The sequence below is a fragment of the Falco rusticolus genome, chromosome 7 (genome assembly GCF_015220075.1).
Source record: "Falco rusticolus isolate bFalRus1 chromosome 7, bFalRus1.pri, whole genome shotgun sequence".
In the NCBI taxonomy this organism is placed as follows: Eukaryota; Metazoa; Chordata; class Aves; order Falconiformes; family Falconidae; genus Falco; species Falco rusticolus.
This window is the reverse complement of record NC_051193.1, coordinates 40,695,482-40,722,282: the sequence shown is the minus strand read 5'-3', so window position 1 is coordinate 40,722,282 and position 26,801 is coordinate 40,695,482. Positions and strand designations below refer to the sequence as shown.

The 26,801-nt window shown below is 44.0% G+C and overlaps 2 protein-coding genes and 1 non-coding gene across 7 annotated transcripts in view; 1 reads left to right on the top strand and 2 right to left on the bottom strand.

Annotated features, from left to right (window-relative positions):
• The window catches only part of SYNE3 (spectrin repeat containing nuclear envelope family member 3), an 82,749-nt gene extending 65,353 nt beyond the window's left edge, over positions 1–17,396 (bottom strand). Inside the window, exon 1 of one of the 5 annotated variants that reach the window (XM_037394778.1) lies at positions 16,697–17,396. The gene's annotated coding sequence lies outside the window, so the exon portion shown is untranslated. Of the gene's footprint in view, positions 1–267; positions 366–757; positions 906–16,696 lie in introns of those variants that run through there. The other 4 variants (XM_037394777.1, XM_037394781.1, XM_037394779.1 and 1 more) reach the window with 4 other exon arrangements.
• Positions 15,316–15,589, bottom strand: LOC119151893. The gene has a single exon (XR_005105596.1).
• Positions 17,397–18,041: 645 nt separating the features above from the next.
• On the top strand, positions 18,042–26,217 carry GLRX5 (glutaredoxin 5). Its single transcript, XM_037394782.1, has 2 exons — positions 18,042–18,415; positions 24,081–26,217. The coding sequence occupies exons 1-2, from the start codon at positions 18,106–18,108 to the stop codon at positions 24,257–24,259; spliced, it is 489 nt and encodes a 162-aa protein (XP_037250679.1). The 5' UTR covers positions 18,042–18,105; the 3' UTR covers positions 24,260–26,217.
• The last annotated feature ends 584 nt before the right edge of the window (positions 26,218–26,801 follow it).

The window sequence follows — 26,801 nt, the reverse complement described above, 5'->3', positions numbered from 1 at the left end:
GAACTGCGGTAGCGTCCTGGCAGCGGGGACCTAGAGCTGAAGAAATGTGACAGTAGTGCTGAGCAACCGGCTTCGGCAAGAGCCTGACAGCGGGGCAGGAAAAGTTGCGGAACGCCGCCGAGCGCTCCCACCAGGCTGCTACTCGCTCGCAGACGCGGTTTTTATAAAGAAGTGAAATAAAAGCTTAGCGCGCGTTATTTAGGGAGGTGCGCTGCCATTGCTGCGGCTACGTTACGGTACGTATCGGTACGTAGGGAGCTCCCATACCGCCCGGGGATCGGCGCTGCCTCCGCTCCTGCTCCGCGGCTCCGGCCGTGCCCGACGCAACCGCTCCCCGCAGGGCAGCCCGCAGGCGTGCGGCGGGGCGGCCCGCTCGGGGACACGGCAAGGCGCGCGCCGGGGCCGGGCGCCCGCTGCCTGGGCGACTTTTCACCCCGCCGCGCCGGTCCCGGGGACGGGCGGTGCGGGCCGGGGCGGGGGGGCAGCGCCGAGCAACAGGAGGCGGGTCTGGGCGCCGGGCGGGCTGTCAGTGAGCCCAGCCGAGCCGAGCCTGCGCTGCGCTGCGCCGCCCGCCCGCCCGCCCGCCCGTCTGTCCTCCCTCCCTCCCTCCCCCCCGGCGGGACAGGACGGGACGGGACAGGACGCCGCAGTCCCAAGGCGCCGCCGCCTCACCGTTATTGCCCCCCAGCTTCCCCAGCACCGGCAACAGGCCCCGAGCGGCGCCCCCGGCAGCGCTGTAGGCCCGCGCCCCACTCACCGCCGCCGGCGTGTCCCCCGCGGGCAGCCCGAGGGGCCGCGGGTCTCTGTGCCCCCTGCGCTGTCGCCGCCGCTCGCTCGGGCGTTCACCCACCCTCGGCGGGGCTGCCTAGCAACGGCCCCGCTGCTCCGGGGGCTGCGCGGAGGGCCCGCCCTCGCCGCCGCGGCCCGGCCCGGCGGGCGCTGTTATGTAACCCGTGCCGCGGCCGGCGCCGTCCCGCCCTGCGAGGAGCCGCCGTGAGAGGAGCCCCACCGCGGGGCCGGCGCGTCCCGTCCCTGCCCGGGAGCTGGGGCCGGGCTGGGCAGGCCGGCGGGGCGGCCCGGCCCGCTGCAGGCTGTCCTTGCGCGGCGGCCGGCGGGTGGCCACGGGCACCGGGTGCGCACCAGCCCTCTGCCAGTAAAACGCGCTCGGAGAGCAGGAGCCGAGTGTCTCGGTGCCGTGTGCCGGGGGCTCGGGGCACCGAACGCCAGGCGGCGGGCAGCGAACCGCGGGTGCCCGGTACTCAAGCCGGTGGCCCCGCGGCCCGTGCCAACACCCGGGCATGTTCCTTAACGTTCCTGTGTAACGCCCAGAACGCGGGGCGCAGCTGCATTTCAGCCGTTGTACGCCAGTGAAAGGGCCCCAGCTCACCCAGTTAGTACGAACGGGAATTCATTCGGATGCATGGAGTGTTGTAACTGACATTTTTGGGGAAAAAAATAAACTAAAACCCACTAAGAACTTCAGAAACAAACCCCATTTCTACTGTAGCCTGATTCAGCCAATTCTTTCCTCTGCAACCAATCCAAGCAAAAAGTCTACAGTGTATATGCTCCCGTTATTGTGGAAAAATCGGTTGGAAGCAAAAGCAGCAGCAGCGGCGGTGTGTTGCCAGCCACAGCATCGGTTCTGTAGCCCAGTGAGAGAAGCCAGAGCTGTCAACATCTTGTGCTCCATCTGTGGCATCAGAAAGTTATAATCACAGGAAAGCCATTGCGCTGAGCCACGGGGAGGGAAGGAGGAAAGCACAAACAGCTTCTTCGTAATTGAATAGTAATATAACGTAAACAAACTGAATGAGCATGTGAAGAAGTCTATTTCAAAAGGCACAAAAACTTCCTCTTTGGCATAGGTTATATTGCTGCCCTCTGCTGCTGGGAACTCGTGCGGTTCATCTGCCTAACGAGCAGAAAAACAGACGATTTGCAATAAAAGTCTCTGACCACACATAATAGCACTGCAGCCAAGAGCCCCTGAGATACATAGCTCAGAAGTGAAAAGAGGGTGAGCTGCCGGTGCCTGCCAGCGGCCGGGGATGACAGCTCTTCACCCTCTGATGGTGGCTGGGGTGGGTGGTTGGGCTGGTTACATGCGTGTCAGGCTCCATCAGCCTGGGGAGCCTCCATGGGCTCACTCCTGCCTGCAGCCACGTATTCGAGGTGATCTGCCATTCATGTGCCAACACAGCCTTCACTGGAATAGCTCTGTACTTAAATTGCTCCCAAACCATCAGGAATCGCCATCCCTCACCAGCAGTGGAAAAGGAAAACAGAAATTTTGTCTTAACTTAATTGCAAAGAGTGTACTTTTATAGTTCGTTCTGACCTTGAAGTTCTAAATGCCCACGGTGGGTCCTGTAGTGGCACAGTCTGGGGTGAGTGTGACCTTCTAAGTTGTCAATGAGAGGGAAACTGAACGCTGTAAACTCCCTGTTTGTGGACAAGCCTATCATCTAACTTGGAAAATCTCACTTATTTAATACCATGTTTTCCCAGACTATTTACTTGGAGCAAAGTTTATATCACCAGTGTGTAAAACTGAATATATGCCTACGCAACTGCTCTTGCCCCATAGTAATTCAGAGCTGATTATCTCTTAATGACCCTCGGAATAGTGTGAGGAACTGGATACAACCCAAAAGGGTTGGACTCCAAAGGTCTGTGTGCAGAATAGGTAGATGATAGAGAATAGAAAATCTCATCTTTGAATTTGTGTTGGGGAAAACTGGCTCAATCATCATAAGCAGCCCCCACTGGCAGCGATTAATTCCCTGTGTTATGAAATCACCCCCTAGGAAACTGCTTTGTACACCTAGACCTTTTAAGGCCAAAATAAAAACAGCCCCTTGTGTTCAGAAAGCTTGCTCGTGTTGGACAATGCATCACTATCTAAAAACTGCTTGCACAAAGTTCCTCTTCTGCGTCTCCCTATGTGGAGGCTTTCATGGCTCTGATTTTACTACCTCAAAAAGCTTTGTACATGCTGAGTTAGAAAAAACAATATACACAGGCAAACAGCCGGTATTAAGTCAATGAGCATTCAGTGCACTACCCAAACAATATAAAGCTACCCACACACCACACCTAAACAACAGAGGAGAAGTTAGAATGACTGCAAGCAGTGTGGAAGGGTGGAGGAACTTCTGAAAAGGAAAGAACAGCAGCTCTAGCTCTTTCCTTGGAAGAAAGGAATGTATTTTTAGAAGCAGTGGGCTCAGTCTCTAAACCAAACCACGAGTATTTGTCAGTGAATACACAGCATTTTCAGATGCTTCCTGTGATGAGCAGAATACCCCAGAGACCAGGTGGAAATCACCACATACTGCAAAAGTAACAATGGTGTTGGCATGGTTTACTCCACAGGAGGACTTGCACGACATCTTAGGGCAACAGAGCAGCACTTACAATGCTGCAGGCTAGCTGCTCTCTTATTAGTGTAACACGCCTATTTATTCATGCTCCTAAATGATGACAAACAAGTACTACAAGATATTAAGATGCTTCCCTTTATGTTTGCTTACGTACAGCAATGTAAAATTGTTATGCAAATAATGAGTCAAATGGCAGTCTTGGGGTGGGAGGACCTGCATTTGCTGACAGAGTAACATTTGCCTGCAACATACCATATGTCTTTGGCATGACAGGTTTCAACATTGTGCTTCTCAGGGTTTGTTTGGTGGTGTTTTACAGCTACCAGAAGCTGCACATTGCTTGACAGAAAGCTTTTGTGGGTGACGGTGACAGTTGCTACAGAAGATCTCCCTCCCCCGTTGGTGAGGAACCAAGAGCCACAAACTCTTAACTGCTAATGGCACAACAGCCTATCTTCAGGAGCACTCGGGCAAGGAGCACAGCAGTAAACCAGGCTAACTTCCTGTCCTACACTCATGTGGAGATCATCCAGACTTAACCCAGCATTTCACATTCTCTGTGCTGCATATTTTGGAATTTAATTTTTGTCTATTTCAGTTCCATGTCCTGAGCACAGACTGACTACCTCTGCAGGAAAGTGCAGCTTTGTGCTACAGCATCAGTTCTCACACACCTGGATCAAATACTCTCCCATAGTTAAGCACTTACTGCTCACCCGAGTTCCAGCTCATGGGCATACTTGGATATTTCAAGTACACTTGAAATTTAAGCACAGATTCTACAAGACAGATTCCAAACTAATTGTTTTTTTGATTTCTCATGCAAGTATACTTCCATGTAAACAGAAAAGTAATAGTTATTGCCCCTTATTCATTAGGTTTTAAATTTGGAATTTTAGCTCAGACTGAAGTTAGCAACTATCACAGAAGACTGCAGTCAAATGAAGTTTGCATAATGTTAAATACAGGAGCTGTTAACAACATCCATTAAATCAACTGTTGCAAACCAAGCCCTTTACGCCCATATACCCTTCAGAGAATAGGAGCCTTCAGCACACAGGGTATTTAAATCTGGACTTACTACTCCCAATATCACCCCCAGAACTGCAGTAAGCAGATGCAATTAGGAACAAAGGAAACTTGTTTCAAGTTTTCTATTAGGTGCAAGATACTGCCAAAGAAGCCTCAGATCTCTGCAGCTTCTGCAACTGATAGAAGCAAGCCTAACAGTGAGAAGTATGCAGGAGCAAGGTTAGAAGACAAAAACCAACACAAGTCCACTGAATTTAAAGAGAGTAAAGCCAGTATAAACCAGCTGAGGCACTGCTTCAGGGGAATGTGAAGCTCAAGGGCAGCCTTAGCTGCGGAGACCACAAAACGGTGGAGTCCAAGATCCTTAGGGCAGCGAGGAGGATGCACTGCAAGCTTGCTACCCTGGACGTCAGGAGAGCAGACTTTGGCCTCTTAGGGATCTACTTGCTAGAGTACCATGGGATAGAGCCCTGGAGGGAAGAGGAGCCCAAGAAAGCTGGTTAATATTCAAGCATCCTCCAAGCTCGGGAGTGATTCATCCCAACAAAGATTAAGTTGGACAAAAAAAGCCAGGATGCCTACGTGGATGAAAAGGAGCTGTTGGACAAAATAAAACACAAAAAAGAAGCCTATAGAGGGTGGAAGGAAGGACAGGTAGCCCGGGAAGAATACAAAGGAACTGTCTGAGCAGCCAGGGATCAGGTTAGGAAAGCTAAAGCCCTGATAGAATTAAATCTGGCCAGGGACATCAAGAGCAACAAAAAAAGCTTCTATAGGTACATATGTTTTAAAAGAAAGACTAGGGAAAACATGGGCCCTCTCCAGAAGGAAATGGGAGACCTGGTTACTTGGGATATAGAGAAAGCTGAGGTACTCAATGACTTTTTCACCTCAATCTTACTGGCAAGTGCTCCAGCCACATGGCACATGTCACAGAAGACAAAGGCAGGGACTGGGAGAACAAAGAACCGCCCACTACAGATCAGGTCTGAGATCATCTAAGGAACCTGAAGGTGCACAAGTCCACGGGACCTGATGAAATTCATCCATAGGTCCCAAGGGAACTGGTGGATGAAGTGGATAAGACATTATCTGTCATATTTGAGAAGTTGAGGCAGTTTGGTGAAATTCCCACTGACTGGAACATGGGAAACAATCCCCGTTTTTAAAAAGGGAAATAAGGAAGACCCAGGAAACTACAGGCTGGTCAGTCTCACCTCTGTGCCTGGCAAGATCACAAAGCAGATCCTCCTGGAAATCATGCTAAGGCACATAGAAAATTAGGAGGTGATTGGTGACAGCCAACATAGCTTCAATAAGGGAAAGCTGTGCCTGGAAAACGTGGTGGCCTTCTATGATGGGGTTACGGTGCTGATGGATCAGGGAAGAGCGACTGACATCATCTACCTGGACTCATGCAAAGCTTTTGACACTGTCTGGCATAACATCCTTATCTCTAAACTGGAGAGGCATGGATTTGATGGGTGGACCACTCAGTGAACAAGAAATTGGCTGGATAGTCACACTTAAAGACTTGTGGTCAGCAGATCAATATTCAAGTGGAGACCAGTGACGAGTGGTGTTCTTCAGGCATCCATACCACACTGGGACCCATGCTGTTCAACCCCTCTGTTGGCAACATGGACAGTGGGATCAAGTGCACCCTCAGCAAGTTTGCCGATGAAACCGAGCTGTGTGGTGCAGTTGATGTGCTGGAGGGAAGGGATGCCATCCAGAGGGACCTTGACACACTGGAGAGGTGGGCCTGTGCAAACCTCATTAAGTTCAAAAGGCCAAGTGCAAGGTCCTGCACCTGAGACAGGGCAACCTCCAGTATCAATACAGGGTGGGCAAAGAATGGATTGGGAACAGCCCGGAGGAGGAGGACTTGGGGGTGCTGGTAGACAAAAGAGCTCAACACAGCCTGACAATGTGCTCTTGCAGCCCAGAAAGCCAATTGAATCCTGGGCTGCATCAAAAAAAGTGTGACCAACAGGCCTTCCCCTCTACTCAGCTCTCATGAGACCACACCTGGAGTATGAGTACTGCATGCAGCTCTAGAGCCTCCAACATAAGGACATGAACCTGTTAAAGCAAGTTCAGAGGAGGGCCATAAAGATGAGAGAGGGCTAGGGCATCTCTCCTATAAAGACAGGCTGAGAGAGTTGGGATTGTTCAGCCTGGAGAGGAGAAGGCTCCAGGGAGACCTTCTAGCAGCTTTCCAGTACCTAAAGGGGGCCTACAAGAAAGCTGGGGAGGGACCTTTTACAAGGGCATGTAGCAACAGGACAAGGGGGAAATGGCTTTACACTAAAAGAAGGTGGACTTAGATCAGCTATTAGGAAGAAATTATCTAGATTTACATTAGGTATTACGAAGAAATTCTTTACTGTGAGGGTGGCAAGACACTGGCACAGGCTGCCCAGAGCAGCTGTGGATGCCCCATCCCTGGCAGTGTTCAAGGCCAGGCTGGATGGGGCTTTGAGCAACCTGGTCTAGGTGGAGGGTGTCGCTGCTCACAGCAAGGGGGTTGGAACTGGATGACCTTTAAGGTTCCTTCCAACTCAAACCATTCTATGATTTATTGATGAGCAAAACAGACTGCAGCACAGGCACCAGATATATCAGGATTCTTCATACAAACACCATTTGCTTGAATTATACCATTTTATTTGGAACATACGCTGTAAAGGAACAGTTGTCACTGATGATACTGGAGTCCCCCAGCACTATCAAAACATTCATAACATTCACTGTCCATGTTGATATCAAACAATGTTTGTCTTGAGGTAGAAGAAATAATGATGCTCTTTGTTCTATTTTCTTCGCAGGTTTTCACAGGTTCTGGTCTTGTTTGATTTCAGCCTGGTACCTACACAACTTTAACAGTCTGAAAACACTCAAAAGTTTTTTTGTCTCTAAATATAAGCAGCAACACTCAATGCCCAAAAGAGTACACTGAGGTGTTAAAAGCTGATAAAGGATCAGACTGGAACTTTGAAGGCAATACCACTTCACAGCTAGTAAACAGAAAAACAAGTGTACAATTACCTTTTTCTATTAACTACACTGTTGCAGTTTTTCTGATGCATCTGCAGTAGTAAAAGTCCTTATGTTGGCTTTATTAAAAGGAAGCTTCTATAGGGGGGGAAAAATTAAGACTGAATACCAATATAATTTTGTGTCTAAAAATATACTCAAGCAAAAGTGTCAGGCAGAGAACAACTGAACATAGACCAAGTCAGAGGCACAGATGAGGTAGGAGTAACACCCCAAGACACAACTCTCTTTGCCCCAAGGAGCATCTTCACTAGCCAGTTATCATGTCCCACAGCTTCCTCTGGGTTCCCATCCCCCAGGGCAACTTAAGGGTTTTTTTCTGCAAGTTGTCTTCAACATTTAGGCATCAGCAAGTTTAGCAGCTATGCAGCAAACAGTTTCTAACTTGTCTACGTTTTGCAACCAGAACAAAACATTGAATTTACTTTGTTTCTTTGAGAAATCTCCACTGCTTTCAGCTACCTTTTTTACAACGTATTTTAAAGCACACACTTCCGCATAGCACTCTTTTCCCATGTCTTTACAGTCCTCAGTGACATGTTAGGAAGATAACATGGAAATAGGAGGCTGCAAACTGCAGGAGGGTATAAAAGTATATTTGAGAAAAGAGACTGAGAGAGGAAAGGGGGGATAAGATAATTGTTTCTCCACTTGTAAATGAAGAAGCCTGCTTATATGACATTTCTCCCTCCAGATGAGATAAGACAGTGGGATTGCTGAGGCTTGTGCAGTTTGGAGGACTGCACTTACGAGCACACACTACTTGTGAATCCCATGCAAGCCTACAAAGACATGAAAGATAGTCTAAAAATCAAATGATAGCTGGTATATTAAATCTGGAAACCATTTCTCTTACCTATAAATCTTCATATTATTAATATTAAATCAGATTCTTGTAGATGAAAATGAATTAAAGAACATAGACTTGACATCCATAGTAAACTGGTATAGGAATAAAGACAAGTCCAACTGTGTCCCCACATTTTGAAATGAAAGATAATATCTGTTTTGCATGTGTTTTATATACTATTTAAACATGGTGTGTGTGTGTGGGAGGGAATCAATACTCATCCACTTTAAGTGTATGAAATTAATTAGGTTGATTAATAATCCTACATATAAATAGCATTTTTAAACTTAAAACAGCAGTTGAAGAAGATTCAGATTTTATACAGTTATTGATTTGTGCTGTGAACTCTGCAGACCAAAAAGGTTTACTGACTGTATTTGCAGGAGCACCCAGAGACCTCCCAACTGCAGACAGACAGGGAGTTCACTAGGGAGTCTGAATGTGCCCACAGAAAAAGGCTAAATTTTCTGGAGCAGCAACAATCTAGCCATACCAGAAAGCAGATGAGGGAAGGGTTATGCTGATTCCTGCTTTGAGAGTGTGAAGGAAGCAGCAACAAAGTGGAAGGTTGTATGCTTAAGTGTATGCAGTGCTAGCTTTTCATAGAATCACAGAATAACTGAGGTTGGAAAAGACCTTTAAGATCAAGTCCAGCTGCTAACCAGACTGCCGAGTCTACCACCAAAGCATGCCTCTAAGCACACATCTGCATGTTTTTTAAACACTTCCAGGGATGTTGGTTGCATCTAGTCTTTTAAGGGATAGGAAAACACATGCTACAAAAAACAAGCTCTTGTATACCAGTGTTTAAAAGACCATAGAACTAAACTTTCCTCCTTCCATGGCAGGTGGACCTTCAATCATTTGCCACAGTAGTCCAGCGTGAAACTACAAAAGGGCAGATCAACTTCCTCCAATCGAGTGCCTCAAACTAAAGTACAGTGACAGAAAAGAGCTGCTAAGATGTACCTTTGTCTCCCCATGCCTCCCAGGACTAGCAACAATTGAAAAATCAGTATCTTAACAAGTCTCTGGACAAAAAGCAAAAGGGCGACTGATGGGGAAAGGAATCCAAGGATGATTCAGTGGTAAGCACCCCCCACTGTCACCAGAAAAGTGATTATTCTAAAACTCAGAGCTTTTCCCCAGTCTTTTGTTCACAGGGTGCAAATGCTTTTGTTTTAAATGAAGTCAAGCTGATTATTAAACAGGCCTTTGTACAAGTCCAACAGATACTACAATTAAATGGCACACAACTTGCCAGTATAAGGTCTTTATCCTGCAAGTTGCTAGCAATGTCCGTGGAGACTGCTGAACAATCTCAGCTGCCACGTACATCAGCAAGGGAGGAAAGCTACTATGAACTTCAGAGCACTGCAGCATTGAAACTTTAAGTTATTTTCTTGCAATTCAGTCGTCAAAGGTAAACATTAAAATTACAAAGAGCTTCCATACAATTATTTAATGCAAATTTAGGAAAAGTGCATGTGCTGCTTGTATTTGTGGGAAAGCTGCCTATTCTGTGAAAGAACTGCTTGCCCTCTAGAAGTGCAAATAAATGGTAGCAACCACCACCAAACCAACCTGTATGTCTGTGTCCTGCAGTTACAAGCATTAAAAACTCTGTGTGCGCACAGTCAGAAGCAAGAAAATCACAGTATTTATATGGGGTATTTGGCAGCACTCTCTCAGTTAGCTCCCCTGTTCTTTGAACAGTCACGATTTTAAAGAGATACAGGTCTTAATAGTACAAAAAAAGGACAGGAAGAAAATACTTTACAATATCAACCCCCCCCTCAACTTCTCTCCTCTTTATATCGGTATTTCTAGCTTTACAAGTTTTTGGTTTTAAGTGTAGCAATCTAAAAATTCAAGTATTCCGGCCTCCCCTTTAAGCATTTGTATTTTTACCTCCCACAAGAGATATATGGGCTGAAAGCTTGAGAACAGAGCCAATGTATTAGAAATGCAAGTATGTCAACACCCCCACTCCTTCTCCTCATTTTAAGTTTTTGTTAGCCTTTCGGTCTAATTTTATTTACACCACATAAAAACTCCTCTGAAAACCAAGCAATCCAAAATATTCCCACTGTATTCACAGACATTTTTTCAGAGCACTCAACATACAGGAGCTCACAATTTACCTGCAACATCAGTATCTGTGGTTTGCAGGCAGGGATTTAAGATACAGAAGTTCATAGTACCCATTGATTTCAGGAACCCAATTTAAGACACCTAACTTTTCACAATAGTTTTTTTAATACTTCATATTTTGACTTCACATAGTCATTGCTTCATTGATTCCAATTACAATTGCAAGGGCTGAGAACTTTTCCAAGTCACCCTTCAAACACCAAGCAGTGAGCACTGTCGAGGACTGCACTTGGAACAATTTTCCAGACTTCCTTCCATAGCAGAGATTGAAATAACATCCATCTAAGGAGGACATATTAAAGGCTTTGATACCATCCTCCTGCAAGCACCCTTCCTTTGTTTGAACCTGAGGGTAGACCAAGAAATCAATGCCTATGCATTGAACATGTACGTTTTCTAGGGAAAAAGGTCATAAAAACTTTGGTTTCACCTCCTATGCACATGATTTTGAAAGTTGTCCAGCTTAAATCTAACATTTGAGTGTTCTACTTTGCAACTATAAGAGCATTCCTTTAACAACCTGCATCCACGTTTGTTTCCTTTGAAGCCAATCAATAAAAACAATGCAGATTCACATTGATCCTTGCACAAACCACCTTGGATCAGAACGCAACTGGTAACTTGTTGTAGGAAGTGACTGAAAGATCAGAAGCTGGTTGCTCATCACCATAGACAGGGTGGTCACTAAGATGACCAGTGGCACAAGAAAGCTGAGACATGCTGCCACTAGATTCTCACTTAAAAGATCGGAGGTTTCATTTCCATGCTCTTGTGAAAGTGTATTTTGCATGTACCGCTCAATTGCGGCAGACTTTTTTTAAAAACCCCCAAACTGTTCTATTTATAATTTTATTCAGCGCTGCTTTAGCCGTTTCTGCTGTCTGTGCCATCAGACCTAGTTGCTACAGCCTCACCCATATTCCTAGTCACTCCGATTCCCTCTCCCCTCCATACTACCCATTTCAAATGTTCCATTTTAGGTTACACATCTGGTCTGAGAATCTCCCTTCTCTGAAGGGACAGAAACAATCACTGCAATAGGCTTGGAGAGACGACACTGTCCCATCCACCTCTAGAAGCAACTGGTGCAGCTGTCTGTACCATTCCCCTCTGGAAACAGAGTCCCAGCTTCTCACACCTTTGCGCGCCCTCTCCTTACTTTCACTACTGGAAACTGACTCCAACCCAGCCCACAAAAGTTCGGAAATACAAGGAGAGTATCACATACAGTGGGGAAAAAAACACAACATACTTTCAGCTCAATTTAGTTTGTAGACAAATTGGAGTTTCAGAACCTCTTGCCAGAGCCACACGCGGGCAGATTTCCACGCACACTGCTATCAAAGATCAGTTCTTAGTAAAGTTTCAAGCCCTCAAATTCCACACCACAGCTGCCTCATTCAAATGCAAGTTCTCTTTAGTATAGCATAAACTATTGCACAAGTTCTGTGGGAAAATTTAATCAAAATGAACTCCAGCTGGCATAAAAACTTGAAAGCTTCAATCCATATGAAAAAGATGTAAGCAACTGAGATGAAGGTCATTTTATTCTGCACAAGACTATGTAATAGAGGACTAGGAACATCTTTTTACAACAAATACAATTGATTGCAATAAGTAATTTTAGTTTAGCTACTCACTTAAGGTTTTTTTCATCCCTGCTTTAAAATACCACTTTTGCATTTCTACAAGCACGTGGTATACAGCTGATTAATGTAAAAATGTGAGAGTAATTGAGAGCTTATTACATTTAAGATAATATTACATTAATAACACTAGCAACTGAAGACTAACATTTTAACAAAAAGCTTCCAGGCTCGCCAGAGTTACTTCAATACAGGTTTATCAAACAAAGTTTAAGCAACAGCAATTCATTGGTTTAGGGTCACAGAATTGACTAGAAGACAGTTCTTTTTCAAAGAATGACAACTTCATTTGTCTTAAAACAAATGACAACTTTTAAATGTCATGACATTTTATGTCAACTTCATAATGTCTTTTTTTATTTATGACAACTTCAAAATGTCTTAAAACACGTACACGCATTCCTAGAAAAAACTGAAAGACTAAAGGGTGCATGATGAAAAAAATAGAGTCTTTACTGAAATATTGTAGTACAAGTTTAAACATACTGAAGTTTTTAAAAAAAAACTTAGAATTAAGATTCTCCATAACAATTCAATCTACAAATACAGCAATGTGTGCAAAACTCTTGTAGGAGAAATATCTCATACAATTGAAACTCACGTGTGATGACACATGCATAGTACTATCTGTCTTCTGCAACAGAAGAGACCAAATAGCCAGCACTGTTCATTAAAGTTAAGGCAAGTTGATACATTTCTCAGAATGACAAGAAAAATACCTTACTGTAATTTAAAAAAAAAAAAAAAAAAAAAAGATAGGGGTATTCAAAAGTGCTGAACAAGAACAGATGCAATCACTCTCTGCAACAAGTATTCACCTACTACAGCCTGCCATTTTAGCAACAGAGGGATCATCATCTGCCAGACCGAACCTGTCAAAGCCCCCTCAAGAACACAAAATCCAGGCTAATCTGAGCTTTTCTTGACTCACTGCAACTGCATGTTCTTTAAAATGAGCTAAACCAACAAAAGCACTCCTGTCATTGTGGCTAATACACCAAGTACACCAGTAGAACTTAACTGGGGCACAAGAACCTTTCTTACAGGCACAGTGCCCTGGGGTTTTCCCTGCAGTTATGAAAAACCAGAAGACATTTCCAGCATTTTAAGTAAATCACACCATACCAAATTAAATACCCTGTTGACGCTGCACCGGTCAAAAGTGAATGCCCAGGAAGCAAAGAACAGGACATGCCTGTCATTATTGGATCAAGTCTTGAGGTATAGCAGACTAGGGACTGGGATTATAATGTTATCTTTATATTTAGCAGATCAATTTTTCCTCTTGAGTTTGCCCAGTGTTTTTTGAGCCCCATGAAAGATTCTGGGATTCCTAACTCCTGTGTTAGGTGAGAGGTATTCTCATTAGAGAGAACATTTTTCAGCTCTGCATATAGAGTTAGATGTACATAAAATTAGGCTTCCCCAGTAATACTGAAAGACTCAAGCACCATTACCACCTGCAAATAAGGTACAATGGTCTCACAGACTCTGGTCAGGCAGAATAGTTGCAAGAGGCTTGCTCATCCCAAAGGATAACTATTCTTCTATTACAAAGGTCATACTACATGCCCTTGCCCCTGGACAGCATCACAATTCACAAAGCAGAGCGTTACTACAGAGGCATATTCTGAGATCAGTGTCATTAAGAAGCAAGCTTGCAGTCCAAAGTGTCTCATTTGAAGGTCCACATTCAAGCTTGAACATGATCTTCAACTCTATTTGTTAAACGTGAGGCTCCAGCATCTGTCCTTTGATTATTAACAAGACCGCTCTGCCAAAGGCATCCTTACATAAACCAAGTCAAAAAAACTACCTTAGATCATGCAGAACACCCATCAGTATCAGTTAAACTGACTTGGGTAATTTCATATATATTCTTTGCCTTTGTCATTATGAAATTGACCGTTGTATTTTAAAGCCAACACAAACACCCTTTCTGGAATAGGCTATAATTCCATAAATATTATCTAATTACCCATCTAGTTCAGAAACAAACTTGCTTATAGGTCTCCAGTTTAGATCTAAAACCAGGAAGTTAGACGCAGCAGATTCCAAAATGTCAATTTCCAATGGGACCTGAATTTCTACATCAGTAAAATCCCTATAACGGTCCTTCATTTCTGCTGTTTGTAGCACAACTTTTTCAAACTAGCACATCTTCAAAATAACCAGGAACTTTTAACAGATGTGTCTTCAGCATTCACAGTTTACGCATCCCACACAGATTTTTACTGTGCAGTCCAAAACTGTAGGTACATTTTAAGCATTCTTAATGCTTTCAAAACTTCAGGATATGATGGTGCCAGATGTTGCCTTGATGATATGCTGAAATTATTCACCTGGTATGCAGAACAGCCGGAGCTCAAGCCACCTCACTGAAAAGCTTAAAGAGGCAATAAAACCACCTAAGCAGAGCTCAATTGTTAAGGCACAAGGGACTGCGTTTCCAGGCACTATCACAAGACAGACCACACATATCTGACTTGGACACAAAGAAGTGTCCTGTTCTGATAAGCTGAAGTGAGACTTTTCTTCTGATCTTTCTCACCAGCTAATTTAGCTCCCTGCTTCTTAGAAACAAAAACACCCCCTCTCTCCTGACAGTATCATTCTTAGATATCTACTTTCTTGTGCACTGCAGAAGAACTTCAAACCACTAATTTGTAACTAGTAATTCTATTCAGCAGCAGAATGCCTTGAAATAATTAATCTGTGACTGAGTGTTAAGCCCTGCAGTTTGAATAATGGTGCCTTTATTACTGTTTTCAAAATGAGGCGATAGGTCTTCTAACAGGAACATCAGCAAAATGTCAGGAGTCTTATGGAAATTCCATTAATATTTCTTCCAAACAGATGATTTAAAACATTATCTGGAAAATACAAGAAGTTTCACTTAGACTGATAGAAGACTGGAGCACACAACAAATAATTATCTCTTTGTTTCTAGAATGTTCTAATTGTTCTAAGTCTTATCAGTAGGGAAGTGTTTATCCACTAATAGAGTGCTGCTCCACTCTATTTGCCTAATCCAAAAGCATTTCACCATATTAAATATAATATTAAGGTTAACAAAATGCTTTTTAATAATATCTCACAGGTCAATCTCACAAAACTACAGTGAGTAACTACAAATTCAGGTACTTTTATTTAACCCAGTACACAGACTTCAGAGAAGCTTTCTAACATTTATAGCAGTTTTTCTGTGTTCAGCAGGTGTTACTTTTATTTGCTAAACAATATCAAACTGCAAGATTGCTCTTACTGTTGATAGATCAATAATGACATGGGATAAGTCATTATCTCCGTGGCAACAGAATCGTAACTGTTAGAGGAATATTGCGCATGTTGCTGCTGGGACTCTTACAGGCATGCCTCGGCTTCCTCACGCAGGTGCTCTCTCTGCAAGCCTGGTATGCCCAGGGTACTAACAACCAAGGGCATCTCTTGGACTACAGAGGATTAAACTGCAACTGCGGTTACGTTATTCCAGAACGAGCATATCCTCACAAGGGTTTATTACACTTCAGTTTGATGTCCGATTTCACTTAATATTTCCAATGAACCATCTCCTTGTAGAAACAGCTAGAATGGAATTTGGGAAGGCAAATATTCATATCCTAACTTTTTTTTTTTTTTGAAAGATGACATTTTGTTGCCTTTAAGAATAGAAAGATATCTTTCTTTTTATTCCATTTTCATTTAATTCCCCTCTGACTCCCCAGCATCTTAAGTTGGCAGAAGGCTTTCTGCTAGATTAAATGAACAAACAAGACCACTGGGACTTAACACTTACTAAGCCTGTCTGTATATTGTACAAGTTCAACAAATAGAAAAACCTATTTTTGCTTTGCAGAATTTACTTAAGTTTTATCTAGCATGAACTATTTTTTTTTTTTTTACATATTGCACAACCTTACACCACATTAATCATAAGATATATACCACAGAAAACAAAAACTTTTCTGTGTCTTGATCAGCATAACTGTGCCTGGCTTGTAATGTTCTGTTGAAAACAAAACATACTCACACAGAAAACACACAACGCTCATAGCAATACAATATGTGAACTTTGCTTTTAGATTCATAACAGTAAGTATTTCTTCATAAATAAATAAATATACGTTCAAATACTGCGGCAACACTTGTTTTATTCATAACCTATTTACATTGGATGACAAACTGCAAGTTTGCCACAATTCCCTTTGGAATGTGTTCTAATTAAGTTTAAATAAAAGGCAACAGAAATGATGCCTGAAGGTAGTTATATAGAGAATGAAAAGCGAGGTGTCACTCAAGCATCAGCCGGATTCCACAAATACCAAGAACTAGCAAACAGTCTTCTGAATGCTGAAGGCAAGCTGGTCTTGTTTGTAAAGTTCTCATGTGAGCAGAATCAGGTGGAAAAAACCTTTTTCTTTAGAAAGGCAACTAACAAATGGCCATTAGTACACCAGAAGTCCAGACGTTAAAGCTGCAGTGTAAATTAACACTCAGAAATACTCTACTATTTGTCATTTGTGATAGAGTGTGGTTTAGTCAAAAAACTTTTCAACACTTCTACTTACAGGATGGACCTGACTGCTGCAGACCTCCATGCTCTGCTCGAAGTTCTTGGAAAGAATCCGGTGTCTGCCCAGGAGCTCCAAGTTGGCTGTACACACCGCTGTTGCAGTACGTGTTCCGAGTTCAGCATTTCTCTGGCTGATGCTGGGCAGTTCTGCGTATCTTCCACCTTTTGCACATGCAGCCACCCAGCCCAACCTTGCTCCCACCTCCTCATCTTGCTGCCACCCCTGCCAGCTGCTCCAGTGACAGATCAAGCTGTGCAAAGCTACCGGTTGCTCGGCTCTTCTCTCCTAGCACTAAAGCAAAGCATGCAAACACCTGCTAGTTTCTCAGCGATATAAACAACCTGCTTCATTCCATTTTAAAAAAGCAACCAAAGCCGAGCCAGTGAAGGCAAACAGGTCAGACACAGCCAAAGCTGCCAAGAAGACAGACTCATCCAGCACTGCCAGCTGCCTACGGTGACAAAAGGTGCCGACTCAACAGCGCTGCTCTTTTGAGGACACACTTCCACCGCTGCAAGTCGCACACCTGAGCATGCCGCCCCACCAGCAAGGTTGGCCCAGCCCAGGCGGCCGACACACCAGCGCAGCCCGCCCCTTCACAGCCCCGTTCTCCCCGGGATTCGTTTGGGCGTCCAACACCGGTTTGACGCCCGGCTCGCCCCCGAGCCCCCACCGCAACTCCCCCCCCCCGCCCCCGCGGCAGGCGGCGCCGGGCACATCCCCCGGCTTCACCAGCCCGCCCCGCGCCGCTCCCCCGGCTCCGCTCAGCCCACGCCGCTGCCGGGGCCTGCCCGCACGCCTGACCCGAGGGGAGCTGCTGAGCACGGCGACGGCCGCCCGGCGGGCCCCCCTACCGCGCCGCCCTCCCCTCCCTGCCGCCCCGCGGAACCGGCGGGGAGGACGGGGGGCCCGGGCGGCCCCACGGCAGGGAAGAGCGGCACAGCCATCCCGCCGCTGCGCATCAGGCAGGCAAAGGGCGGCTGAGGCGCACCGAGCCCCGCCACCACGAGCAGCCGCTACCCGGAAGCGGAAGGAACTCAACGCTAACCACGCAGCCCCGGGGCGTCCCGAGCATAATACCGCACGGGGGAAGCCTGACCAATCGTAAACGCGGAGAGGGCGGGGATTAACCAGCCCATGTTAGATTGACGGGTGCTTCTCCCAATACAACATCAGAGGCCCCGTTCCCTCCGCATATAGGAAAGCTAGCCTCGGGGTTGCTGGGTGGGATGAGGCTCTCTGTATCTTCGCGGTACTGGTTGTCGCTGCTGATTGGCGTGTGAGTGCGCCTATGCGGAGGAGACGCGCCCCCGCGATCTCTCCCACTCTCCGCCAATAGGCGGGCAGCGCTGGCTCGGGGCCGGCGTAGCGCGGCGGGGCCCGGCAGTGGGCGGTGGGGCAGCATGAGCGGCGTTGTGCGGCTGGGCTGGCGGCTGGGTGCCGCTGCCGCGCGGGGCCGGGCCGGGCGGCCGCTGAGCCAGGCGCCCGCGGGGGGCGACGAGGTTGGCGGGGCCCAGGGCGGCGGCAGCGGCTCGGGGTCGCGGGAGGCGGTGGAGCGGCTGGTGCGGGCGCACCCGGTGGTGGTGTTCATGAAGGGCAGCCCGGCGCAGCCGCTCTGCGGCTTCAGCAACGCCGTCGTGCAGATCCTGCGCCTGCACGGCGTGGAGGACTACCGCGCTCACGACGTCCTGCAGGACCCCGAGCTCCGCCAAGGTCAGTGGCGGGCCGGGGCCGGGCGCGGCGGCTGCCGGGGTCACCTTTGGGTGCCGCCCCCCCGCTGCCGGGGCTTGCGCGTAGCCCGAGCCGGGCCCTGGCTGCTCCCTCTGAAACGCCGCCGTTATGGGCCGGAGCCGTAATCCCGACGTACCGGTTTTCCAGTGGGAAAGGCCCTCGGGAGGCTCCGGCGTGTGGGACCCTGCTGGCGGGCCGGGGTTGCCTTGGGCGCCGCTGACTCCCCCCCCGGGGGGCTGGGGGGCGCCCGGTGGCAGCCCCTGCCCGCTTCTCCGGGTGTCACCTGCTTTCCTCGCTTGCTTGGGCTTTCGGTTGGGTTGGGCTGGGTTGGGTTGGTGAGCAGGCCCGCATGCCGAGGTTTGGGAGTTTGGAGTGGATCACAGGGATGTGCTGTTAAGGCTGCTCTGCCTGGAAGTCCCGGTTTGGTTTCCCTAACCCTTACTATGTCCAAGAGCGTCTTAGTTATCAGCCGAATGCCTTTTTAGCTTACAGGGTAACTCTTGGAGATCAGGCTCTTTGTGCTGCACGGGCTTGCCTAGTTAATAAATACAAAGCTGCCTTAAAAGACTCCTGAAATACTTCATTAGCAGATCATTTCTTCCCCGTGAACAGCATGGTGAAATTCCGTGAATGGTTTGGACTTGTACCACTTGATTCCTTGCTGGCACTGCCCTCTGGGGTTCTTTTGATTACAAAATTATGCTAATCGTTTGCACAAGAAATATTTAGTAATAGTTTTACCATTGCTGCCTAAGTGGTAGGAGCAGTTCTATAGAAGCTTTTTTGCCAGCTGTAGAAGGCTAGTACTCTGTTCTCGTAATGCTTTTCTGCCTTCTTTGCCTATTCAGTGTGCATAGCTTACTGTTGAGGTTTTATGTGGCTATTTGAGAAAGTTTTAAAACAACAAAAAAAATAATAGTGTGTAGCAATTTGTCATGCAGGTGCATGGCATTAACAATCCTTGTCCAGAATACACTAAAATGTGCTTTAAAGCCACGTGCTGGCAGGTGCCAGGTGATTTCCTTCTTCTGTGGTTTTGGTATCATTGGACTTGGGTCAGTTTTTCTTCAGCTTTTAGCTGAAAAGCTGATTTTTTAATCCTTGGTTGCTTTTCAGTTCACAGGTGTAATAGCTGATATAAGAGCTTAAATACTGGAATTTGTGCGTGATGACATTTTTTGTTAAAGAATTTTGGTTTTCAAGTAAATCTACTGTCTTTGGTAGATGAGCACATCATGGTAGTTTTCTAAACTGTATTTACGTATCTGAATTTACTAGAACAAACTCAAACTAAACAGGAGGAAATAAAACCTTGAAATCAAGCCATTAGCATTTCACTTTTGGTTGAGAGGGCTTTTTTGAGTCCTTCAGCAGGCAACGTGTGTTTAAGTTATAATCTCTGGGGACTTGACTATGTGAATATATAGTCTCTTATTCCTATGTAACAGGAAGATCTCCCTTCTGAGCACATTACATTTTTCCTCCACATGAACTCTGGCTTGTGTTAGGTGATCTGAGAGGTTATTTCCCTCCTGGCTATCTGAGCTTTAAATTGAAATTAGTGGTTTAATCCGGACTGTTTGGCTAAGCCATGCTGAATGCAGTAACAGAGCGTACACTTGCACAATATCCTGCAGGTTCTCAGGTGCCTAAAAAAGTTGTTCTGTTCCCTGCCATGCACCAGCTTTGGCACTTGTCCGACTGCATGGAGAGCCAGCTCAGCTTATTAACTGGATCACTGGGCATATGAGTTGAACTCGGTTGTTGTACTGTGAGGTGAGTGCCAGAGCCAGAACCAGAGATGGAGCTTTGATGAATTGGGGAACAACACAGCTGCTTTCAAGGCCAGCAGGCTGACATACTGCTTCAGCTGTATTACCTACTGCACCCTAAAAAGCCAGTGTGTGCCTGCTTCTGTGGATGACAGTCTCTGGCAGAGGAGAGGGCAGGGCTGCCAGAAGCTGTAGCTCTGTAAGTTTCCAAGTGTGATGCAGCAGTGACTGCCTGAAGGCCCTCTTTGTCTCCTCTGCGATCTGGCCTCAGGTGCTGAAAAGTTCAATATACCCCATGTGATGCTTTCCTAAGCCTTCTCTGCAGACGTAATCTGCACTGCGTGGGGTTAGTGAGGGGATGCTGAACCTTTAGCTGTGCACATATCAAATACAACAACTAAAGACTGATCTGCAAGGAGATTGCTGTCTGTGAGCTGGTCACTAGCTTTGTATTCACCTGAGCATAACTTTAGTATCTTAAAATGTTAGCTTAAAAAATTGCATAAGATTAACTTAAAACGTAACTTAAATATCTTTAAAATTTTCATGAACGTAACTTAACTGTTGGACTTGATGGTCTTAAAGGTCTTTTCAGCCTAAATGATTCAATGATTCTAAATGTTTGCATATTATGTATGATTACACGTTTGCAGTAAGAACAGGCTGTCGGAGAGGTGGTGATTCAGGCATGTTTGAAGTGCTGGTTGGTTTCTTTCCTGTATTTATTGAAACACCTTACCTTCTGGTTGTTACAGTTTGATTGCTGAAACATGTCCTGTGCTGAAATATGGCAAGCTGTAAAACAAAAACAACTCCCCTACCTTGCCTTTTCACCTAAAAGCACATGCAGATCTGTGAAACTAGATAGTTGTTGGTACTTCATGTAATTTATCTGAACTTGAGCTATGTTTCCCTGACACAAATCCATCTGTATTGAAGATGCTTTAAGAGACCTTGGCACTCTTGGACTCCATGGCAATTCAAGTTTTGTCTAAGTTGTCTCTTCCAGAAGTGATCCTGCTCTCCGCTGATGGACAACATGAGGGTGGTTCAGGTCACTGCAGCAGCAGAGAAGCTTGGGATGACATACTGGAAAAGTGGTGGTTTAAACTGGTTTGAATTGTTGTGATAGTTCACCCTTGGGTATTTTCATTGTTGCTTTACATTACCTAAGCATGGGATGCTGCCAAGTGAATGATCTTGATACTTCCTTCCACCCTTGGGCTAGCCTCCCCTAAATCATGTTTGCACTTGTACTAATGGTCTTCATGAAAACATGCAGCTTTTTGGAGAAACTGCGGTAGGAGTAAGAGTGGTTGCTTGAGTCAGTTCTTTGATGTGGCCCATTGTTCATTAGTGTTCATGCTGTCAAGAAAGAGTCTGAGAATTGGTAACTGGAGTTGGGGAAATGGGGTGGGAGTGCGCTGGGTACCCCTTGCACCGATTCTGGTTTCACAGTCACCTTAAAGTGTGCTAGCCCAGCTGTCAAACTGTAAACCTGATCTGTGGAGGGTGGTTGTAGAAAGCAAACAGTGGTTGAAGGCAGAAGCTGCAGCTTCTGAAGCACAGTGGGAAGTGTTAATCTGCAGGGAGGGGAAAGGAGATCCCTTTGGATGGGGTGCCTGTCTGTACTGTGGAGGGATTCACAACAGCGCATTCCGAGTGCAGCGAGCATAGACGAGGCTAACTTGCTTTAGCACTACTGACATAGTGACTGCTCTACTAAGCTAGGAGTTGGTTAGCCAGTTCAGGTGTTCAGTTTGTAATCTGGTTGTGCCCCAGCATGAAGGCATTTAAAGCAGTTTGTCCAATGCATGAAATACAGCACACGGAGCAGCTAGGCTGGGTTGTATTCATATTTTTATCTGAAGTTGGAGACATCCTTGAAAGTACTGTCAGCATTTCTATGTACGTGCAGTTGGGCCCTTGAAAATATTTCTGTGAAAGAAAAATTAGTGTAAATACTACCCTGGAATGCTTATTAGCAGTAGGTTTATGATGCAGAGCCCTTGGTTCTCAATTCATGTTTAGCATTACCATATCTTAACAAAACCAAACCCTTTTTCATGTTTGCAGTGTCCTCTTTGAGCAGTAGGGTTATCCTTAAGCATGCCTTAATATTGGGACTCAAGTTTTTCATCACAAGGATTATGGGTTAAAAGATTTTTAGGACAGTTTGAGCTGTTCTGAGTACTTAAAGGCCAAGAAGAGTTTAAGAAAAGTACTGCTAAACACAAGTTGACATCAAAACTTAAAATTTCTGCAAGCGGTATCTAAACAACTGAGAGAGGTTTTAATGAAATACTAATGAAGTAGTTACAGGTAGTGATACTGGAGATTAGGTTAGATGGTTATGAGTTCCTTTGGCCTTGATTTATATGCTAAAATTGCTGTTTTGGACTTTGGAAGCATTGGTTGTCCATGCACAAAATCTGAAGTCAGAATAAAATCTCGCTGATCTTGTACTTAATGGTTAGGAACACTTTGTCACAACAATATTATTTTTTTCTGGATTACTATTATTTTAGTGGATTTATTTTTTTTTAACACACTGGTATTTAACTAAGGGGAATTACTAGCTCTGTTTCATTTTTTATGCATTAAAATCTTAATCCCATTGTGTATTTATGCACTTGCGCATATTTATTAAAATACAGTGTCTTAAGTTCCAATAAAGTAAGCATAATTTGCTTACACGGTTATTTTTTTTACATCAAGTATCTTGGGGTTTACCTTAACATTTTAATCTCTAAAGAATGTATTCTAAGGGGAAAGCAAATTCCCCTGTGTTTTCTGCTACACAGGTCTAGTATTTGTTGTTAGTACTTTGACAGCCTGTGCTAAAGCTAGTACATGCTTGTTTAGAGGGTTGTCTTCCAAGGTGAATGGACTTTGATGATCTGAAAAGACATTTCTGTTGCCTTTAGGCTTAAATTTGCTATATGGTATTTTGTGCCTTTGGTAGAAAAATTCCAGGCATTGCATGTTGAAAATGTACAAAAATGTTGAAATAAAAACTTGGTATCTAAAAAAGTGCTAGAGGGCTTGGTATAAGAGCATGCAGATGTACAATTTAGTTTCCTCTGCCACAGAAATAATGGCTTTGTGTGAAGGGTCATTTTAAAAGTGGCAATTTAGATCTAATGATTCTTCTGTATAATTTTGTGTCTTTAAGTACAAGTTGGGATTCAGTTTATACCAGCTGATGAGTTAATATTTTGGATGGTCTTAGGTTTGTCTTCTATGGAGTACAGTTTTAAACTTTAATTCTATAATTCATAATTGTCACTCGAGCTGTTTTGTTTAATGAGTGCTTTTTTTAAAGAGACTTCAGCCTTTGTGCCCCTCCCATGGGCTGTAAGGTCTGGCAGTAAAAGATAAAGCAATTTGAAATTCATAAGGCTTCTAGAGAAGCAAACATATCATGCAGTTGAACTTGCAGTAGTAAGTATAATTGTGTGAATTCAGAAGAACATAAAGTATTTTAAAATCCCTTTGGGAAATATAAAGGATAAGTGAATGTAAACAGTCCTCAATATTTTTCAGAACTTACCATTTCTGTAATAGATTGAAAAATCATACTTGGGAGGGAAAGAGACACTATGTTTTCCCAGCTCTTGTTTGAAGTCAGTATAAGCGCTGATTCCGTATCTTTCAACCCCCATCTTTGAATGGGAGTGAGAACTAAACCTAACTTTAATGTAGTTTACTCATAGTGCTCCTGTTATCTATATAAATTTTTGCCCTAATGGGAAAGAAATGAAAATGTCAGTAGTACTGTCAGGTAGAAGCAATGTATTCTGTTTGAAATACCATTCTATTTGGAGAGGAGGGGAAAACCTTTAATACTTTTTTTTTTTTTTTTCCTTATGCAGGAATAAAAAACTACTCTAACTGGCCTACCATCCCACAAGTGTACCTCAATGGTGAATTTGTTGGTGGCTGTGATATACTCCTCCAGATGCATCAGAATGGGGATCTCGTAGAAGAGCTGAAGAAGCTAGGAATCCGTTCAGCGCTTCTGGATGCAGAAAAAGACCAAGACAAAAAGTAAAATGGGCAAAAAAAGATACAGTGACAGGAATAAAGCAAATCTTCGATAAGAACTTGTTACCAGTAAAGCCTTATGTACTTCAGCTCAAAGAAGGCATCTTTTTGAACTGACACTAAGATTTATCTGTGAATGTCTGTTAGCTCATGGTAAATGTAGTGATGTTGGTATTTTGATTTATGGATATTGTGAAAATTTGAGTATAAGCACTGCACTGTAAAGCATACATTTGTGGAAATTTGTGTTTTAGAAAAGAAAAAGTTCACTTCTAAAAGCATTCTCTTCTTGATTGAAGTGGAAGTAAACCAAAAGAATGAATAATATTTTTATGGATTTTGAGTGTGTGTTTTGCTGTTCTTTGATACATGAACCTACGCAAATAGCATATGCATTCCCTTGCTTCTCTTGAAAAAGCATTAAGAAACAGTGCATCAGTTTTGCTGAACAACTCCTGATGATAAGACTTCCTGAGAGCCTGTAAAACTTCTGTAATCACATATGGTATACGAAAAAAGAGTCTTCAAACAATACAGGAGAAAAAAGATTATATGAGAGTGCATGAAATAGTAACTTTTATTCCAAAGGGTAAAAATAAACAGACTTGTACAAATATATGTATAATGGTCATTATTACTTTGTAACTTTCTGATGGCTTTTAAAAGATTGCTAAGAATTGTGCCTAAAGATTTTATAAAACCTTTTCTACCTCTTGCAAAGCAGCTTTCCTCCCTGCTTATGTACTTTGTGTATTGCAGTTCCGTGTCAGTGCTAAAATGTGGGAATTGTTTAAGGCTTCAGTGTTCTAGCCTAAAATAGTACATGAGAATACTTCGGTTACTACTGTAATCTTGTATTATTTGCTAGTTACCAAGTTATCTTTTTATATTTGTTGTATTTTCTTCTGACTGCAGTGCTCCAAAGAATATGGTCTTCAAACTTGGGATTAACAGATGAAATATTTCACATAGATGAGTGCAGCAGAGGGGCTACTGATGAGATAAATATTTCTTTGTGGAAAGTCTTTAATACCTATGTAACCACAGTTCCCTAAGTCAAAACAAATTATATTGACCAGTGTAGCTTCAGCTGTACAGCAATACTGCTAAGGTTAAAAGCTAACCAAACTGTTTCTAAATGCAGTTTACTTTTATTAATACAAACCAGTTTGCATGTGAATTAGGCAAATGATTTGAAATAAACTGTATTTCTTTTTTTTTTTTTGTCCACAATAGTTCCTCTGTATTTTAAATGATTAATGAAACTGATACTACTTTTGATTTGAAACCTAAAATGTTTTCCACTGCATAGAATAGAAAGTGTGGTTTAGAGAAAGGAATAATTATGAATAGTCAGGGGAAAAGGAATTCAGGACTGGAACTTGTAGACAAGAGAGATTTGAAGTTCAGTTCTAAATCTCTCCTGTCCACTTGAGCAAGCTGTCCAGTGGAGAAACTATACTGGTACGTTCTTCAGAGTATTTGCCAAAGTGGTTACAGTAAGCTCACCGTACAGTTTTAATGCAATTGGTATCACCAGTATTAAATATAACGAGTATGTTCTCTGTGTACTCACTTGTTCAGGACAGCTTGCCAGTACTGGTGGAGGTGACTGAATGACCACTGAGTATGGGTAGGTTACATCCAGCGGCTGTTACTTGTGGCTGTTGGGCAGGGAGACATGAGTGAAAGATTTTTGTGTTTGTATACCACATCACATTGATGAAATGCAAAGCTTTAGGCAGAGATGAAGGTTGGTTCAGAGCGTTTCAGCATTACCTCTCTTTGAGTTAAATAAGATTTCTTATGGCTAATCTTTCACAAGTAGTTTTTTCCATTCCACATGTCAAATACTTAGTAAAATAAATGAATTTCAGAAGTCTTCGGTTATTCATGTCAAAAGACCTATTGAAATGGATGTACACAGTAAACAGAATAAATAACAAAAATCCTTTTCTGCTTCAATGGTTAACTCTTTGCCTGACTACTAAAAAAAATATTAAAAAACCCCAAATCTGCTGTTTCATAGAGCTCTATTCTTTATTCTTCTTCAAAAGCTGAGTATTTTTCAGTACTATCTGCTAGTAGCTTAACATAAGGTAACTGTAGCATTGTAAGGTCATTCTCCTCCAAGCAGCAAATTTTTTTTTCCCAGCATTTGTTCCTGCTTTTACCAAAACTGAAAGTTTTTCTACTTCCTGTACTTCCTTCCCTGTGGCCTTTTTAGTTTTCCATTATTTGGTTAAAATTTTGCATAACGTATATAATAGTGTTTCTATCAATTGGAATATGTTGCCATTGTACAAGTAGCAGCAACAGCAATACCGTAAAGTGTCTGTGCCAAAGCCACAAGAGTAGGGACATAAAATGTGACTTCTGCCTGCATCCCTGTGCAGTCCATATCTTTCCAGGCCCTGTGTGCAAGCAGTTGTTTTGCATAGTACATCTATATAAATGCTCATGTTAATGAAACTGTAATAAAAAGAACCACAGGTCTACTTAAATTGTAAGACTTCAGATGCTCACAGAGAGTCTTATTTTGGGAGTTG

Excerpts from the sequence above, each read along its gene's own strand:
- GLRX5 (XM_037394782.1), top strand. The coding sequence starts at position 18,106 with ATGAGCGGCGTTGTGCGGCTGGGCTGGCGGCTGGGTGCCGCTGCCGCG. Across the intron at positions 18,416-24,080 it reads GGACCCCGAGCTCCGCCAAG|GAATAAAAAACTACTCTAAC; the intron begins GTCAGTGGCGGG and ends TTCCTTATGCAG.